At 33.7% G+C, this 18005-nt stretch overlaps 1 protein-coding gene across 1 annotated transcript in view; it reads right to left on the reverse strand.

Moving 5' to 3' along the window:
- The window catches only part of LOC107727086 (polypeptide N-acetylgalactosaminyltransferase 18-like), a 113841-nt gene that overhangs the window by 33736 nt on the left and 62100 nt on the right, over positions 1 to 18005 (reverse strand). The window contains exons 4-7 of the mRNA XM_016536848.1: positions 13813 to 13996; positions 11957 to 12154; positions 10956 to 11232; positions 7122 to 7265 (exon numbers count right to left, since the gene is read on the reverse strand). Of these exons, the coding sequence (XP_016392334.1) occupies positions 7122 to 7265; positions 10956 to 11232; positions 11957 to 12154; positions 13813 to 13996 (803 nt within the window). The remainder of the gene's footprint in view (positions 1 to 7121; positions 7266 to 10955; positions 11233 to 11956; positions 12155 to 13812; positions 13997 to 18005) is intronic.

Raw genomic sequence — 18005 nt, forward strand, 5'->3', positions numbered from 1 at the left:
CGCAATACAAGCACTATTTAACCGGAGCGAATGAGACGTGTGTGAGAGAGAAGGGGTCGTCGGAGAGAAGAGAGTGAGAATGCGCGTCTGACGTTATTGCCTGTGCCGCTGGTAAGAAAACGGATCGGCTCGAAATCGGAAAGAAGTGAGACTGACCGGCCGATCACCGATCTGGGCCAATCATGAGGAAAATTGGCCGATTCCGATCCCTGGCCGATCGATCAGTGCATCTCTAAAAAAAATGCAACCTACTCCACTGCAACACTGCAGATTTAAAGTTTGTGTTCTTTTAATTCAGCTAAGATGTTGCACCATGACGTATCAGTCACATTTTCAAGTGATACAAATTCACATGGCAGAGTTCACCAAACTTGAATTTTCGAATGTAGTGAAATCTCCCACATCAGGTATTAAACATTAAATATCTTGCATTTAAAGACCGATATTATACAGAGATCATACAATCCTCATGTGTAGTGACATTAAAAACACGTTTTAGGCTAAATATTAAGAAATGTGCATTGTGCACAAGTAGTACTCCAAATGAAGTTTCATAATATTTTTTTAGACTGATTTAGAACACTCTACATAGACAGCAGCTCTGTGCAGTGATCAAATAGAGCTTCACATGACATGTGAAGCAGAGTTTAGAGTTAGCATGTTGCTAAGCTAACCGTCAGACTGCACACACACACAAATACTGGTTAATCTGTCCATTTTTAATATGATCAGAACAATTTTACAATAGTTCTTAAAGGGTTAGTTCACCCAAAAATGAAAATTAGACCATGCTTTACTCACACTCAAGGCATCCTAGGTGTATATGACTAATCCAATCGGAGTTATATTAAAAATTGTCCTTGCATTTCCTAGCTTTATAATGGCAGTGGCTTGTGGGCACGCTCAATATGGGCAATACGGGCAAATGTGTTTCTGTTCAACAGTGCAAAAGAAGTCAAATAATTCGCATCCATCCAAAATAAAATGTGCCTCACACGGCTCCGGGGGGTGAATAAAGGCCTCCTGTAGCAAATCCATGCGTTTTAGTAAGAAAAGAGGTGCGCGCGCTGCGCATATGTCCTACGTCATCCGCCGGAACGGCTTCCGCGTACGACAGTCAGGAGAAGTGAGAGAAAAGTGTTTATAATGTTTTAAATATGGAATATTTTTCTTACAAAAATGCATTGATTCGCTACAGGAGGCCTTTATTCACACCCCGGCCCGTTTTATTATGGATGTGCACGCTTTATTTGACTTCTTTTGGACTTTTGAAAAAAAAAAAAAAAAACACCCGCCCACTCCCATTATAAAGCTTGGAAGAGCAAGGACAATTTTTAATATAACTCTTGACTGGATTCGCCTGAAAGAAGAAAGTCATATTCACCTAGGATGACGTGAGGGTGAGTAAAACATTGGCTAATTTTCAATTTTGGGTGAACTAACCCTTTAATATTTAACAAATTATACATTTGTGGAAAAGGCAGGCACACTTTAGCATACTTTTAAAAAGAGTACTTATTACCAAAAGAATACTTAAGTGCAATTAAATGAAAATGTATGATAATTTAAAACTATTAAATACATATTAAATGCAATTGCCTGAATTGATTTTTGACCCCCTTAAGTAAGGCTTGAAAGTAAAACTCAAACCTTAATTAATACTTAAGAACATCTTTGTGTAATTTCCTAATTATGTCTCTGAAATATGGTTAGCATACTGTCAAATGTACTGACAAGCATTTAAGATAAACTAAAACATAATTTAATGTCTTTTCTATTGAAACCTGTATGTCATGCATTTAATATATTTGTAATGACACATTTGTAATGATAAAGTTCCAATTTAATACATTTGAAATATATTACCTTTAAAAGTAATATTGAACAATACACTACAGTTAAAATTATACATTACATATGCTTTGGTATTTTTAGACAACACATTAAAATAAGTGTACTTCTTTAAAGCACGACAAAAGATTATTAAAACATACAGTAGTGATTTAAAATGTAATTCAAAGTAAAACAAAAAAGTTAAAAGTGTACATAAGTGACATTTTGCTTAATGAATATTATCTGCATTTGTTTTTAATAATAGATATTTTTCAACCATTTTGGATTCATCTGTTACTGAGCAGGTCACATATTTAAAGTATGATGCCTCAAAATGACACCTCCATATGCAGCCAGGTAAGTGTTAAAACTGAGCTTTCATGTATAAGTCCTGCTGAAAAAAAAAGTTTGAATTCTGGCTTATACTACTCAGCATCTAGCAACAATATTCAACTTAGTTGAACAGGTTGGTTGACCAATGAAGTCTTAAAAACTATGTTGGGGACAACAGCACAGTAGTATCCTAAGCTGAGGACCTGTCCAAAACACAAGGGTGCATTGGTGAAAAGCTACACAGTATTCTCTTAAAAAATTATAAAGCTGCACAGGGCAAAGAGCTCTTACAGCAACAATAAAATATGCACCCAACTACTATCTATATGTAGACAAAACTTCCATTGCTCTGTCAAGATGAGAACTGCATTCTGAAGGCACTGTTATGGTCAGCCAATTTTCAGCAACCACAGTCTGTGGAAAAATATGACAATCAGAGAGGTCAGGACTTCACTTTGAAGCCAGAGGAAAGATATCAAGATTGTGTCGAGTGTATTATGAGGCTGAGCGGGAGAAGCTATCAAGGATGCCCGATATATGCTTCACTCCAGCAGGTACACTCTGTTCTCACTGTGGGGAGGAAGATGAAGCTGTCATTATAGCTCAAACAGGACTCCCTATCAATGTATTGCTCACTTTTAAGGAAGCGTTCACTATGACAGCCATTTGAAGCCACACAAAGTCCTTCATTTTCAATGACATTTGGCAATTCCCAGAAACATGAGCAACTGTTGCAGATTCAAAAAGGTTGAAAAATTGACACTATCAAGTTTGGAATAATTAAGACTTTGTTTTTCTAACTTTTCTAAAGAAGTCTCTTCTGCTCACCAAGGCTGCATTTATTTGGTCAAAAATACAGTAAAAACAGTAATATTGTAAAATAATATTACAATTTAAAATAATGTTTTCTATTTGATTAAAAGTAATTTATTCCTGTGATGTACAGCAATGCTGAATTTTCAGCATAATTACTCCAGTCTTCAGTGTCACATGATCCGTCAGAAATCATTCTAAAATGCTGATTTGGTAAGAAACATTCCCTTTTTTCTTCTTCTTTTTTTATATGACTCTTTTGATTCAGTTGCATTTTTTAAGTAAGCTTTTTTAAAGTAAGCTTTTTTAAAAAAGAAAAAAAGAAATTAAAATGTATTCAACAAGGACACATTAATTAGATCAAAAGTGACAGTCAAGACATTTATATTCTTACAAAAGTCTTATATTTTCAATAGGGCTGCAACTAACGATTATTTTGATAATCGATTAGTTGGTCGATTATTTTTCTTCTTCTTCGAAAACTCATAGGTAAGAGTAATGTTCTGGAACACACGTTAATTTGACCACAGTCACGTCATAGCCCGATTCGGACGGTAATTTTTTCTCATATGGATGTCTGTAAAAATAAATTTACTTATCACCTCAGTGATAAAACTCATGGATTCGAAGTTGGACAAGTATGTAAACTCCGTTGGACGTGCACTGTGGGCAGACCCGATTAATCGATAATGAGAATCGTTGTCGATGATTTTCATAATCGATAATAATTGATTTTATCGATTAGTTGTTGCAGCCCTAATTTTCAATTAATACTGTTCTTTTCAATGTTCTATTCAAAGACTTCTGGGGGGAAAAGTATCAAGTTTTCCACTAAAAAAAATAATAATATTTTGAACATTGATAAAAATAGGAAACATTATTAATAACTGAGCACAAATAATAATTGATAAAAAAAAGGAGCAGCAAATCCGTATATTAGAATGATTTCTAAAGGATCATTCAGAAATTCAGCTTTGCCATCACAAGAATAAATTACATTTTAAAATATTTCGATTGTGGCGATTGACAATGAAAAACCATGATAAAGAACTTATGTTAATTCAACACAGTACAACGCTACATTGTTGTCACATGACCTCATTACTTGCTTTTTTTACAAGTTTGAATAAAAATTCTTAATTCTTGGAGGTATTTTAAAATATGTGTCCAAAAAAATGTGTTAAATAGTCACAGCTGATATTACTTGTTGTGGTTCATTTGTCTTTCTGGAAATACAAACTAAATTTGAGTGCACTGCATTGCGGGAAACAGTATTCCATGCAGTGTGGTCTTTGTATACTGCACATTTTGGCAAATGTAAGTGGGTTGTTTGAGTATGTGCATAGAAAATTCATATACTCATATACATGTATTGTGCATAGTATCTCTGGTAAATTGTTTTTTAAAAGGTTCTTTACACATAGTAACAGTTCTATTTAGAACCATATAATCCTGAAGAATCATTTCACACGGTTCTTTATTTCCGCCTTTTTGTTTTTTAAATCTGTAACTGCCAACAAATAATTTCAAAGCCACCTCATTATTGATTTTCTGAATCTCAACCATTCAACACAAGACTGCCAAAATACTCTCAACAGGTACTTGATAACCTTCTTAAAATGTCTAGAAATATTAACTTTCAAATTGTAAATAGATTCGCACCAATCATATCTTTTCACCTTTATGTTTTTATGTATCTTTTTTTTAACAGAATATGTGACCAGTTCTGTTAAGTTGAGGATACTTCTCCACTAATCAAGTAAGTGACATTGAGATACTGAATATATCATCCATATTGAGATCTCATATTATTGCTTGGGCTTATACATAAACATGCCCAATTACAAAAATGTTAAAGCCATTTCATAACTTTTTATTACTTTTTCATTTTAACATTGTGAAAGGCGCACATACTATCCATTCACAAGGGCTACATTTGGCCTTCATAAACTGACTTGCTTTTACTTAAAGAAATAAAAGAGATGCTGTGCAACTCTAAACTCAATTGTGCATTTCTATCCAGACAGATGCTGTCAAACCCAACAACCTCATCATCTCAAAATAGAAAATGTTGCTCAGTTACACAAAAATACTCACATAATCATGGATGTAAACTCATCATAGAGGGCTGTGAAGATATTCACTGAAACTTAATTCATAATTGGTGTTACTAGTTTGTGTTTTATATCTGTATGTACTTACTCATGTTGAATGTCAATTATCATTTGGTAATGTATTAACTAATTACTTGTTAGAGCACTATCATTTATGTTAATAAAAACCCCTAATAGTAATGGAAAATAGTGATGTCTGTCTGTCAGTTCATAGATAGTGCAGAGAAATCTGGCATCAATGCTGAAGATAACACCAACATACTGTGATGTGCATGCTTGCACAAAGTATTTCTGTATCTAATTTGCAACCCTGCAAACCTCTAATGAAAAAGACGTGGATGACAAGTCTATAAATACTTAGAGTTTCTGTCACCTCGCTATGTTCAGTTTTCCACAGTGAACTTACTGCGTAGCAAGTCAACAATCCACATCTGAGAATCTGAGTCACCGTTAAAACCACCGAGCAAAACCAATGAGAAATGGGAATGTATGTAAAATCACATTAATCAATTACGCTCCAGCAGTCCTAAACAGTCAGTGTGTGCTGACATGACTCTTTATTGTAGCTAACGGTAGCTATGTTTTATTTCAGACAAGAAAAGGCCATCTGTTTCAACGTCTGAGGTGCAAAGCCTCCTTCCCTTTGGATAAAGAAGGACAGAAAGAGCCCTCACACAATGCTGCTTGATGCACTTCAGACCTTGGCCTACTGCAAAAATACCAGCAACACGCTCTCATTTTCCTTCATCCTTTATCTCACACCCTCCCAAAGGAGATTATATACTAAGCATGCTTTGAGTTTACATAGCAAAGAGCAGAATGGTCTCTGATAGCCTGAATGGATCGATGACATTTGATTTGCTTTAGTGAGCAAACAGTGATTCGTCAGCAGAATAGCAGAATCCATGTAGACTAGTGTAGAACTACATGAAGAATACAAATGAATGGGCAAGCAGAGGGACTCCAACAGAGAAAAATCAGTTATGATACACTAAAAATATCAGCCACTCGAACCAATCAAATTAGAGGACCGAAACTCACTGTTATATTATACCGGTCTCACAAATTCCAGGTCCAGGTCATATTTAACTCTATAATGAAATGACAAAATTAGAAAATGTATTTTGAATAAAGAAATATATTTTTACTGTAATGCAAATAAATAAATATATCCCTCATTTTCATTTTCAACCAATCAAATCAGAGAACCGAAACTGTTGTGTAATACTGTATATGCAAGATCAATCCAACAAATCCACAAAAAAAAAAATGTCTATTTAAAAATAAATGAATGAATGAACGAATGAATGAATGAAACCCTAATTTTTCAGCATTACATAAATGAGAATTCAGGGGAAATGTGGGGGGATTTTTTTTTTTTTTTTTTTTTTTTAAAGAAATCAATACCTTCAGCTTCATGATTGGTATTCAGCAAGAATGTGTTTAATGTGTGCTTAAATGTTCTGTCATCTTACAATTAAAAAAAATCTTTATGGTCCTAAAGAAGGCTTCATTTCTTTATGCAAACTATAATTATTCCTTATTTTAGTGATTTTGGGATGAAACAGGACCTGAAATATCACATTTCCTCACCATTTCATAAGAACCACCCAGTGCTTAGGCCACAATAGTAAATTTTGGTTGTTTTACACTGAACCATCAAATCTCTGCACGGCCTATTTATTTTTATCTCTGGTACACTATAATTCGCTTACATGTTCCACATAATGTCCTTTATTTCTTCAAGTGATTCAGTGTGTGAGAGGACTCCATCTGCATATTGCATAAATGCTTCATGAGCTTTATCACACGACGCTCTAATCTCCGTTTATCACCTCAGAAGGCTTCAGACATGTGATTCATTTGCTTCTCACCCACTTAGCATTTAACGCTGATCGAGGACATTGTACGTCTACCTCTATATAGAACGGCAAACAAAGTCTACTATTTTTATTTGAAACAGTGATGCGCGTAGATCTGAAAATTGCCTTTCTCTCTGAGACTTTAATCTGCACACACATAACTCACCATCTCATTGTAGTGCTGCCGTAATATACTGAAAACAGATGAAACCCACTGGGAATTGTGGGTAAAGTGAGGTAAGAGGTAGTAGCGCCTAAAGCACCTCTGCCTTCTCGCAGCAGCCTGTCTTTTCATTGCTTTTACCTTAATCTGGTATAAACAGAGACATGAACAAATCTAGCACACTGTGTCTCTGTGTGCCGTCTAGTGCAATCAGAACAATTCACTTTCCATTTATCCACAAACCAGCGAGGGACAGTGAAAAAGTATGTCTCTGAGAAAATTGTGCATGCTTTCAGAGAAGAGCAATCAGTGGTCCATTATCAAGCATAAAAATCTTAAAAGTATGCCATTCACTGAGGGAAAATTACCAGGGAGGGAAATGCCACCCTACTCTCTCCTTTAGCGTGATTGATGATTATGTTTCACTGTGCTTGGAGAGAGTGGTCATAGCTTTGAAAGTCAAGCCATTTTAGGGTTGTGCTGACTCACCGAGAGGACAGACAGGGACAGCAAGTTTGCCCTCTAGATTCTGAATTTTATGTAACATACACACACAGTACGTATGTGTATTTTTTATTTTGTCATCAGCAATGCCCAATGTCATTCCAACATCTTTAAGTGTTGCTTAATGGAATAGTTCACCCAGAGCTGAATATTTGCTGAAAATTTACTCACCCTCAGGCCAGCCGAGATGTTTGTTTTTTCATCAGAACAGATTTGGAGAAATTCAGCATTACATCACTTGCTCACCAGTGGATCCTCTGCAGTGAATGGGTGCCGTCAGAATGAGAGTCCAAACAGCTGATGAAAGCATCACAATAATCCACATGTAATGCACACAACTCCAGACCATCAATTAATGTTTACTGAAGCAAAAAGCTAAAATATGTGTGTTTGTAGCTGAAATTTTCTATCTAAATCTTCTATCTATCTATCTATCTATCTATCTATCTAATCTTCTTGAGTCTTCTATCTATAATATTGCTTTCTACAGTAAAAAAAAAAAAAGTAATCTCGTCTGAATCAGGAGAGAAATATGCACAGATAAAGCACTGTTTATAAGCAAAAACAGTCCAAAACAGTTCTAGACAAATATGTCAGTGTATTTTGGTGTGAGAGGACAACAGGGGACGGAGGAAGCGTTATTGTGGTGGATTATGGTCAGAATCGACGGTTTACAGTAAAAACGCCTTAATGATGGATTTGTTTATTACAAATGCACCGCTATTTGCTTCACAAGATGTTAATTGATGGACTGGAGTCATGCGGATTAGTTGTGGATTATTGTGAAGTTTTTATCAGCTGTTTGGAGTCTCATTCTGACGGCACCCATTCACTGCAGAGGATCCATTGGTGAGCAAGTGATATAATGCTAAATTTCTCCAAATCTGTTCTGAAACAAATTCATCTACATCTTATATGGCCTGAGGGTGAGTACATTTTCAGCAAATATTCAGCTCTGGGTGAACTGTTCCTTGAAGTGTCTAAATGCTTTTTGGGGTCACAGTATGCTTGAAGGTTATTATTGGCTTTCTTTAGGGATTATAATGGCTCTCTGCTCAGGTACGGCACATTTATTAAGACTGTGCTGGGACGAAGACAAAGACACATACAAATAAACCAGCAAAGAAACGGCAGTATAAACAGAAAAGAAAGCAAACAGGGTCTGAAGTGCGACTGACATAAGGGTCACTGAGTTTTATTGAAGGCTATTTTGAAATATCCCTTCAGTGAGCGATGGATTTTATGAGATTATATTTATAATGGTGGAAGGTTATGATGTGCCCTGTTCTCAAACCAAATGAATATCTTCCAGTCTAAATACATACACTACCAGTCAAACGTTTGGAATGTTTCATTGTTTTTGAAAGAAGTATAGTATATTTTGCTCACCAAGGCAAAACCATTAATATTGTGAAATGTTATTACAATCCTTGGTGAGCAGAAGTGATTTCTTTAAAAAAAAAAAATTATAATTAATTAATTATTTAAAACTTTTGACTGGTAGTGTACTCTGCACCTCATAAATATTCAGACTATTAATACGCTTTACCTAATTATAAATCCTACACTGACATTTTTCTCTCAGATGTATTTTTATTCCTAGCAATGAAACTGAAAATTAAAAAGATACTATTTTATGCTACAAAATATTCTTGATTAAACAATTAACTGAAATATGTATTCAGCCCCCATATCCTCCAGATTAAAACTAAATTCTCAAAAAAACTGCATGTGTATCAATTAAAAACCACCATATTTTCTGGCTAAAACTCCCACAGGATATTGGGGTTTACAGTTCATAATGAGTCATTATTCAAGTTGTGAGTTTGAAGGGCATATGTGAAATGAATACTAAAGAGTCATTCTATGAAGTCAGAAATTAAGTAAACCAAATGCATAAGTAAGGACAACAATATCCAAGTGTTTATGTGTCCCAGCGGGCAATTTTATTTAAATTATAAAGAAATGGAAGCTGCATCAAACCACCCAGACGTTGCCTAGAAAATGTTGCCCTATGAAACTCCTTGCACAAACAGCAGGAGACTTGTGAGAGCAGCCACATAAAGGACAATGTTCGCTTTGAGAGTTCAGTATCTGAAAACAGACTAAAGGTGCACCAGTCAACCATATCAGGAAGCCTGTATAACACTGGCCTGTAGAGGAGGGTGGCACAGAAAAAGAAATATGTGAAGCAAATGTGGTGCACTAAATTTAACACTGCTCAAATCTAACACCTACCTTCAGCGAAAGTGGTAGTTTTCATGCCGTGGTGCTGCTTTTCATCAGCACAGACCCGGTGCAGTGTTAAAACAAAAGTATGAATGGATAATACAAAATATAGGTCTGTACTGCCTTAGCTTTGGGAACCAAAAAAGGCACAGAAAGGAACTTTTCAATGTTGGATTTGTAAATCAGTAAAAATAGAGAAGGTCTGAACATTTTTGCAAAGCTAAATCTAGACATTCACTGGTAAAAGAATACCGTTATAAAGGATAAAAATTTAAATTAAGACATCTTCTTGACATCTTATTCAACAACGTCCACTATGTAAATAAGTCAATTTGCATGGAAAGCATCGACATGTGCAATATTTATATAATATAATATAATATAATATAAAATAACATAACATAATATAATATAATATAATATAATATAATATAATATAATATAATATATAATAATTATGTATGTTTGAATAAATCTTTCAGGTTTTCATGAAAACTACCTTATGTGCAATTTAAATGTTTGTAACAAACAAGTAAAGCAATTTAATTTAATAAGTTGGGACTTAATTTTAACATTTAATATTATACCAGTGTACCACATAAGAGGGTTCCCTGTATAGTTTACAGCATTAGTTGGGAAAGTTTTGTTTTCCAAAGGAAAAGTTGACATGTATTTGAAATGATTCATAATAATGATTCATAATTGATCAATAATAAATGTGCATTTCCAGATATAATTGGCACTAGCCATTTTTGTGCTGAGTTTACAGTATGTTGGACTTCTGGACATTTGCAGTACTGAAAATGTCTTATAATTCTTGGCACTTTCATTTATTTTTTATTTGTAAAGAAAGCCTTTTTATGATAAAATGTTGAAATAATTGAGGGAAATAATCATTGCATTAATCAACTAATTGAAAAAAAAAAATACAAAATGTTAGTAGCAGCCCTAAATTCAAAAGTGGCTTGCCTTGCTCTACTTCATCTCAAACTATTTAAAACATTTTATTATGGTTGTAGTTTTAATAACCCCACTTACACTGATGTTGGACGTCAAGATGCTGAAAAAAAAGCTATGTCTCATTTTTAAAGTGCATAACAATTACAACCAGATCAAAAGAATGCGTTTTGACAAGAGATACAGTAAATGGTGCCAACTTGAACTATCCTGCCAAGAAAGGAGGGCCATTAGAGTCATTAATCCTTCAAGAGTGAATCCATTATCCTCATTACCCCATAGCCTGCTCAGAATGATATAGTTTCTCACCCTCACACCCAGCTCCACATTCTCTCCTCCGTAAATCTCCATGCCTTCATCCAGCAGACCGATCTCTGCGAAGTACTCCCTGTCCACCACAAAGCAGCCAATCAGGGCTGGACTCCTAGAGATTTACATTAGAGAATTGCATTAACTGAATATATATTTATTGTAATATCAGCCAAATCAGACAAATAAATGAAGAAATGTATTTAAATAAAACAAACAAAACAAAGCTCAAGATTTATATAATTAAATACATACATACATAAACAAACAGATTTAAATAAAGAGATAAATAAATAAATAAAGTGAAGAGATTTATTTAAATAAATACAAACAAACAAACAAATAAATGATGAAATTTAAATAAAAAATTAACAAGTTTTAAATTAAAGATAAATAAATCATGAGTTATAAATAAAGTGAAGAGATTTATTAAAGTAATTGCAAACAAACAAACAAACAAACACATAAACAAATAAATAACCATTTTTAAATAAATAAATAAATAAAGATATTTAAATAAATAAAAATATTTACAAACACAAACAGATTAATAATTGAAAATAAATAAATAAATAAATAAAGTGAAGAGATTTATTTAAATAAATACAAACAAACAAATAAAGGATGAGATTTAAATAAAAAAAATAAGCTTTAAATAAAAGATAAATAAATCGTGAATTATAAATAAAGTGAAGAGATTTATTTAAATAAATGCAAACAAACAAACAAATAAAAATTTTTAAATAAATAAATGAAGATATTTAAATAAATACAAATATTTACCAACATAAACAAATAAATAAATAAATATTCCCAAATTAATAAATTGAACAAAACACCTGATTGGAGCAGAGCTGTTGTTCAAGTTCCACCAGGATTTTGGTGGGTTCAGATACCGGCACCACAGTTCCCAGTCAAAGCCCTGTGCGGAGAGTGGGTACTCTTCAATCTCAAATGTGTCGTATTTGATATTGTCAAAAGATGGAGATATAATTCTGGTTCTGTCTTCTTTGATCCTTTGGAGAATAGGCTCAGCCCTGTAGAAATAACAATAAAATTGTTTACCACCCAGTGAACATGATTTGTTCCAAACAAAAGGCATTTTTTAAGTATGAAACGTGAGGCTGAACAGGCAATGCATTCTCAACAAGATTAAATAACAAACAGTGCCTATTCAGTCAGCTCATCCACAGTACTATTTTAGGACTGATTCTTCTAGAGAGATGCAAATTGAGCAGTACAGTACGGCTTTAAAATCACATCAAAGCTGATTAAAGGCAGAAAAATTCTGGGTGTTATTCAAATTGCACTGACATATCTGGGTCAGATTGCTATGAGAGAAACCATGGTGTGCCAACTCTAAGATCCAGAACTTCTTTTGATGATGAAGGGCATCTATATGATCTGTGTTTATACAGGACCAGGTTAAAGGAATAGTTCCTCCAAGAATGAACTCGATGTGTTGTGAAGTTTGAAAATGAAGTGTGAATGAAATTTAAAAGTTAGAGATGAAGATTTTGAGTGCATAATGACTTACGTTTCAGTCTGTTCCTCACATTATTAATAAATAAAATGCACCTGTGGCAACATTTCTGCATAATGATATTAAGGTACACATTTCGCGACACTTTGTGAAATGTCCAGTGAGTGGCACTAAAAGATTCATTTCAATCCGAAAAATGATAAATGGGAATCTGGCAATGTTTTATTACGTTGGTTGATGTACATATGGCAGCAGTTTAGAAATATCCAGTGAATTGCACTAAAAGGTTAATGCTCTGTCATATTTGAAAATAACGTAACACCTACACTAAACCCTACCCTAAACCTAACTGATAGTGTTAACAAAAGTAAACATGAGATAAAAGCACACTTGCTAATTCAGCTTGCTTCTACAAGTACTGAGGTCTTTTATGGTGCATAATGTTTCACAGGACTCATACCCAAGCACTCCACTTCACAAGTGCAAAGCTATACCAGGTGCGCTACCGAGCAAGTTTACTATATCAGAAAAGCCATACACAAGGAGCATATTACGTGATGCAGACATTAAAATGTATTAGTTTGCAAATTGTGTATTATGATAAAATAGTTTCAGGCCACAACATAGTATTGTGCAAGGAATCTTGTGAAAATAATCTTTATTAACCAATAATCTTCGCCATAACCATAATTTGTGTGAAAAGGAATTGAAGTTGTTGGTGTTTTACAGCTTCTAGCGTTCATTTCAGGTGGAAACTGCTGTGAATTGGTATAGGTAGGCCTACGTTTTTGGAGTTTTGCATAAAAGGCATGTTTTTCCAGCATATGCTGCACATTAAGCCTTCATATAGATTAAAAAAAACTGAATATAGTACAGAAGTAATTTGAAGTACTTTTAAGATGCATTTTTGTCCTTTTTTGTCTTTTGTACTATGGAAAAACGAAGTGTGTGCATTCTTAAAAAATCCTTTTATGTTTCATGGAGGAAAGAGACTCATATAGGTTTGGAGCAACATGAAGAAAAGAGAAAAATTGAAGCAGTGAACTAGACTTTTTTTTTCTTCAGATCTTTTCAGGGGAAAAAAATGCCCCTCAGTTCCTGTCAGTGCTTGAACAAGTGCACTGATCCTTTAGACCATTTCAGTTGAAAGAAGCAGTAATTACAGTCTGGCTATGAAGCGCTAGGAATAGCCGGAGTTCTCATATCACCCACCAGCCAGTGTTGAACTCTACGTGGGCGTCAAACAGGGCCACCACAGGGGCAGAGGCAGCTCTCCAGCCACTCACACGTGAGCGGATCAGCCCCTCCTGCTTACTGTGCCGCACCATTTTAATGAAACCGGGCTGCTTGGCGTTGGTCTCCTTGACAAAGTCCTGTAATTTCTCCTTTAACTCATCTGGGAGGAAGACAGAGACAAAGAGAGAGAGGAAGAGCTGTAACATTACAATGCCTCCTGGAGAACTGTCCTCATTATTCCTGGTCACAGCAAAGAGGATGTTGTTGTTACTGTGTGTGTGTGTGTGTGTGTGTGTGTGTGTGTGTGTGCGTGCGTGCGTGTGTCAATAAGGACTCTTGGGCCTGTCAATCGTGTTCACTTTAACAGAGAAGCCATACTGAACCAGGATGTGGAACTGCATGCATTGCTTGAGTGAGAAGGTGTGCTCTCACACCAAACAATACAACATTCATGAAGTTCATTCATCACACTTGACCTAGCACCCTTCAGCAGCTTACGAAATATACTGATACTGTATGTACAAAGAAATAGAGCAGTTCAATAGTACTCAAAAGTACAAGCCATGCATTATTTATTTTATTATTAATTTATCATTTTATCATATATATATATATATATATATAGTTTTTATTAGTGTTTAGTAGTATACTGTATATTAATATAGCATAATTATATAGCATATTATCATTTATAATTATAGCATAAATTATAATGATAATAATAATGCTATTTACTCAATTATTAATCATGATTCATATTATTATCATTGTTAAAACTGTTTTTGCTGCTTAATATTTTTGTGATATATTTATGATACTTTTTTGTGATATATTTTTCTTTCTTGCATAGGAAGTTTATTTGCATTTATTTGAAATAGAAATCTTTTGAAACATCATAAACGCCTTTAATGTCACTTTTGATCATTTTAATGCATCTTTGCTAAAGAAAAATACTAATTGGTAACACTTTATTTTAAGGTGTCCTTGTTACATGTTGCATGTACTTACTATTGTAATAACAATAAATTATGCATAATTACATGCAAATAACCCTAAGCCAAACCCTAATCCTAACCCTAACCATATAGTAAGTACATGTAGTTAATTAATATTACTCAGTACTTAAATGTATAATTACACTGTAATAAGCACACAAAATAAAGTGTAACCTAATAATGAATTTACTTATTTATTTTATTTTTTACTTACCCCAGACTCTTGAATGGTGGTGTATCACAGTTATTATATCAATATTAAGCAGCACAACTGTTTGATAATAATAAGAAATATTCCTTGAGCACCAAATCAGCATATTAAGAGTGATTTCTGAAGAATCATGTGACACTGAAGACTCAATTTTAGTATAAATTAAAATATACTAAAATAGAAAACAGTTATTTTAAATTGCAAAAATATTTCACAATATAACCATTCAGATAGAAAACAGATATGTTAAATTGTAATAATATATCACCATATTTTAAAATATTTTTGATCAAACAAATGCAGTCTTGAATGGTTAGTATAAAAGACTTCTTTCCAAAACATAAAAAAAATGAAAAGAAAAAAAAAATATTCCAAACGTTTGACCTGTATTCAGAACAAAAAAGGACATTGCATTAGAAAAATGCAAAATAGATGCATTTTCTCTTGTGGTCTTGATTGTTTATTCCAATTAATTTAACCACCATGTCAACGCCACTAAGATCTACAACACTGATGAAACTTTAACAGTCTGGCAACAAGTCAAAATGAAGGTGCCTCACATGAATATATAATGCAAACCAAGAAGAAGTGTCATTAAGTTTTCATTTGGTTCCGTCATGTGTTATGCTTCACTGTTAAATTGAATTCTTATGATTTATTTTTAATTTCACCTTTTCTCCCTCTTAGAGAAGAAACTGGTGGAAGAGATAGACAGACATGATTCCACCTTCCATACAACATATTCATTACTGTATGTCATAAAAGGCTGGTGTAAAGACTGCAACGTATCAACTTTTAAATGTATTCCTTTAGAGCATTCTTGAGATCTCCATCTGCATGCATTGCAAATTCTCTTTTAGGGAACTGCTACAATGGTATGCCATGTTTGTATGTTGGCAATATCAAGTATATGAATATGGTAATCATTTAATATCATGCTATATGTCAAAGAAGCATGTTAATACATCTGAAAGCATGATTGTATCATGGTACCACCACGGTATTTTTTTTGGTAAGGGTTTGTGCAGTTTATCCATTCGAGGGTCTAATCGTCTTATTCCCTGTTTGCTGGGGCTAAATTGATTTTCTGTTAAGTTTGCATGACAAACATGCTTGATGATTTCGCAGATGGTGTAGCCATGGGACAGGGAGAGAATTAATTCCACCAACTCAATTATCTGTTGCTGTTAAAACAAATAAATGATCACAAAGACTTCAAAAAATAATACTCATCCAGACAAGGCCCAGTGGTACACAAAGGTTTTTAAAAACCTTTTAACAGCGTAATATAGTGAAATGGCTCATCAACTCTTTGAGTAGAAAATTAGTTTGTGCACACGGAAGGTTTTTTTTTTTGTGCTTGGCACAGTCCTCCAAACCCTTCACTAGTGAGTACTCAAAGTATTTTTTTTTCAATGTATGTTTTCCATCCACAGTCAATCCTGCTATGTCTATTTGGCACCATCTTAGTTGCAAACCAGGTACTATTATGAATATTACACTGTAAAAATTATTTTTTAGGGATGCGCCGATACCGATACTGGTATCGGTATCGGGCCCGATACTGAGCTCCTGTACTCGTACTCGTTAAAATGCCCCGATACCAAAAGCCGATACCACACAGCATGTGATAAGTGCCATATTCAGACAATGAAACACCGACAACAGAACAACAGACAGCAGAATGGAGTTATTAGAGATTAAGGATGTCTACGAAGTATATGTATGCAATGGGCGAGTACTGGAAAAAGTGGTATCGGTGCATCCCTATTATTTTTCGAAATAAAGATTGTTGGATTAGAGAACGTTTTACAAGAAAATACTATTTCAGTCTTTTTATTCTTTAAACTCTGTTTAAATTCAATGTGTTACTTGCTGTTTCTTTGTAATTATTTGCTAAATTTATTTAGTGTATGTTTTCCCCTGACAATCAGATTGGTCCTAAAGCCCTTATAAAGCCCTATGATTACAATTTTTTTTTTTTACAGAAAACAGTAAAACCTGTTAATTGATTAACTGTACTGTACGTTACAGTACCTTCCTATATATGGTGAAGAAATGTGAATGTTTTAAAATGACATATTTAAATTCACAGTAAAATACGGTAAAAAATTATGGCTTGCTGTAAAATTATGCAAGTAGAAATTATGAATTCCTTTATAACTTACGGGTATAGTAACATTATATCGGCTAGTGAAATATACAGTTATCAGTTATAAAATATACAATACAGACACTCATATGCCTGTCACACTACGGTGAGATACACCCAGGAAGAAGGCGAAGATAGATGCAAATAGTCTTTAATATTCCACAATAGGGCAAACACAGACTAAGTAGACCGGACAAACACAGACTGCACAGACTAGGGCTTAAATACCTGGGATGGACAATTAACAAAACACACCTGAACCAAATGACACAATCAAACATGAGGGAAAACTAGGTCACACAGAGCACATGGGGGATCAAAACAAAACAAAACATCCAAGGGTGTGACAATGCCAGCCCGTTTTATTGATATTTATTTGTATTGTATTATTTATTTATTTTTAAAGGGGACTTTCTGGCAAACACAGATGCCAATTTACTTTTAAATTATTTAAATTATTTACAATTTAAATTTTAAATTTAATAATAATAAAAAAAACTAGGATTTACTTTGAAACAAATTCTACTCAGAAATTGCTAGTAAATTTCACAAATAATTACAAAGACAATAGCAACATATTAAATTAAACTTAAATTAAATTTTAATTATTTCCCCGTCAGCATTTAAAAAAAAAGTTGCCAACCACCAGCAGCATTTTTGATCATTCTTACAAAAATGTATTAGGGCCAAGAATATTTTGTTGTATGAATGTCATACAATATAACATACAACCATTTTATTCTTAATAATAATTATCTTAATAAAATCTTTTTTTTTTTTTTTTTTTTTTTTAACACTTGGATGTTTTTTT

The sequence above is a fragment of the Sinocyclocheilus rhinocerous genome, unplaced genomic scaffold (genome assembly GCF_001515625.1).
Source record: "Sinocyclocheilus rhinocerous isolate Xijiao unplaced genomic scaffold, SAMN03320098_v1.1 scaffold35, whole genome shotgun sequence".
Classification (NCBI taxonomy): Eukaryota; Metazoa; Chordata; class Actinopteri; order Cypriniformes; family Cyprinidae; genus Sinocyclocheilus; species Sinocyclocheilus rhinocerous.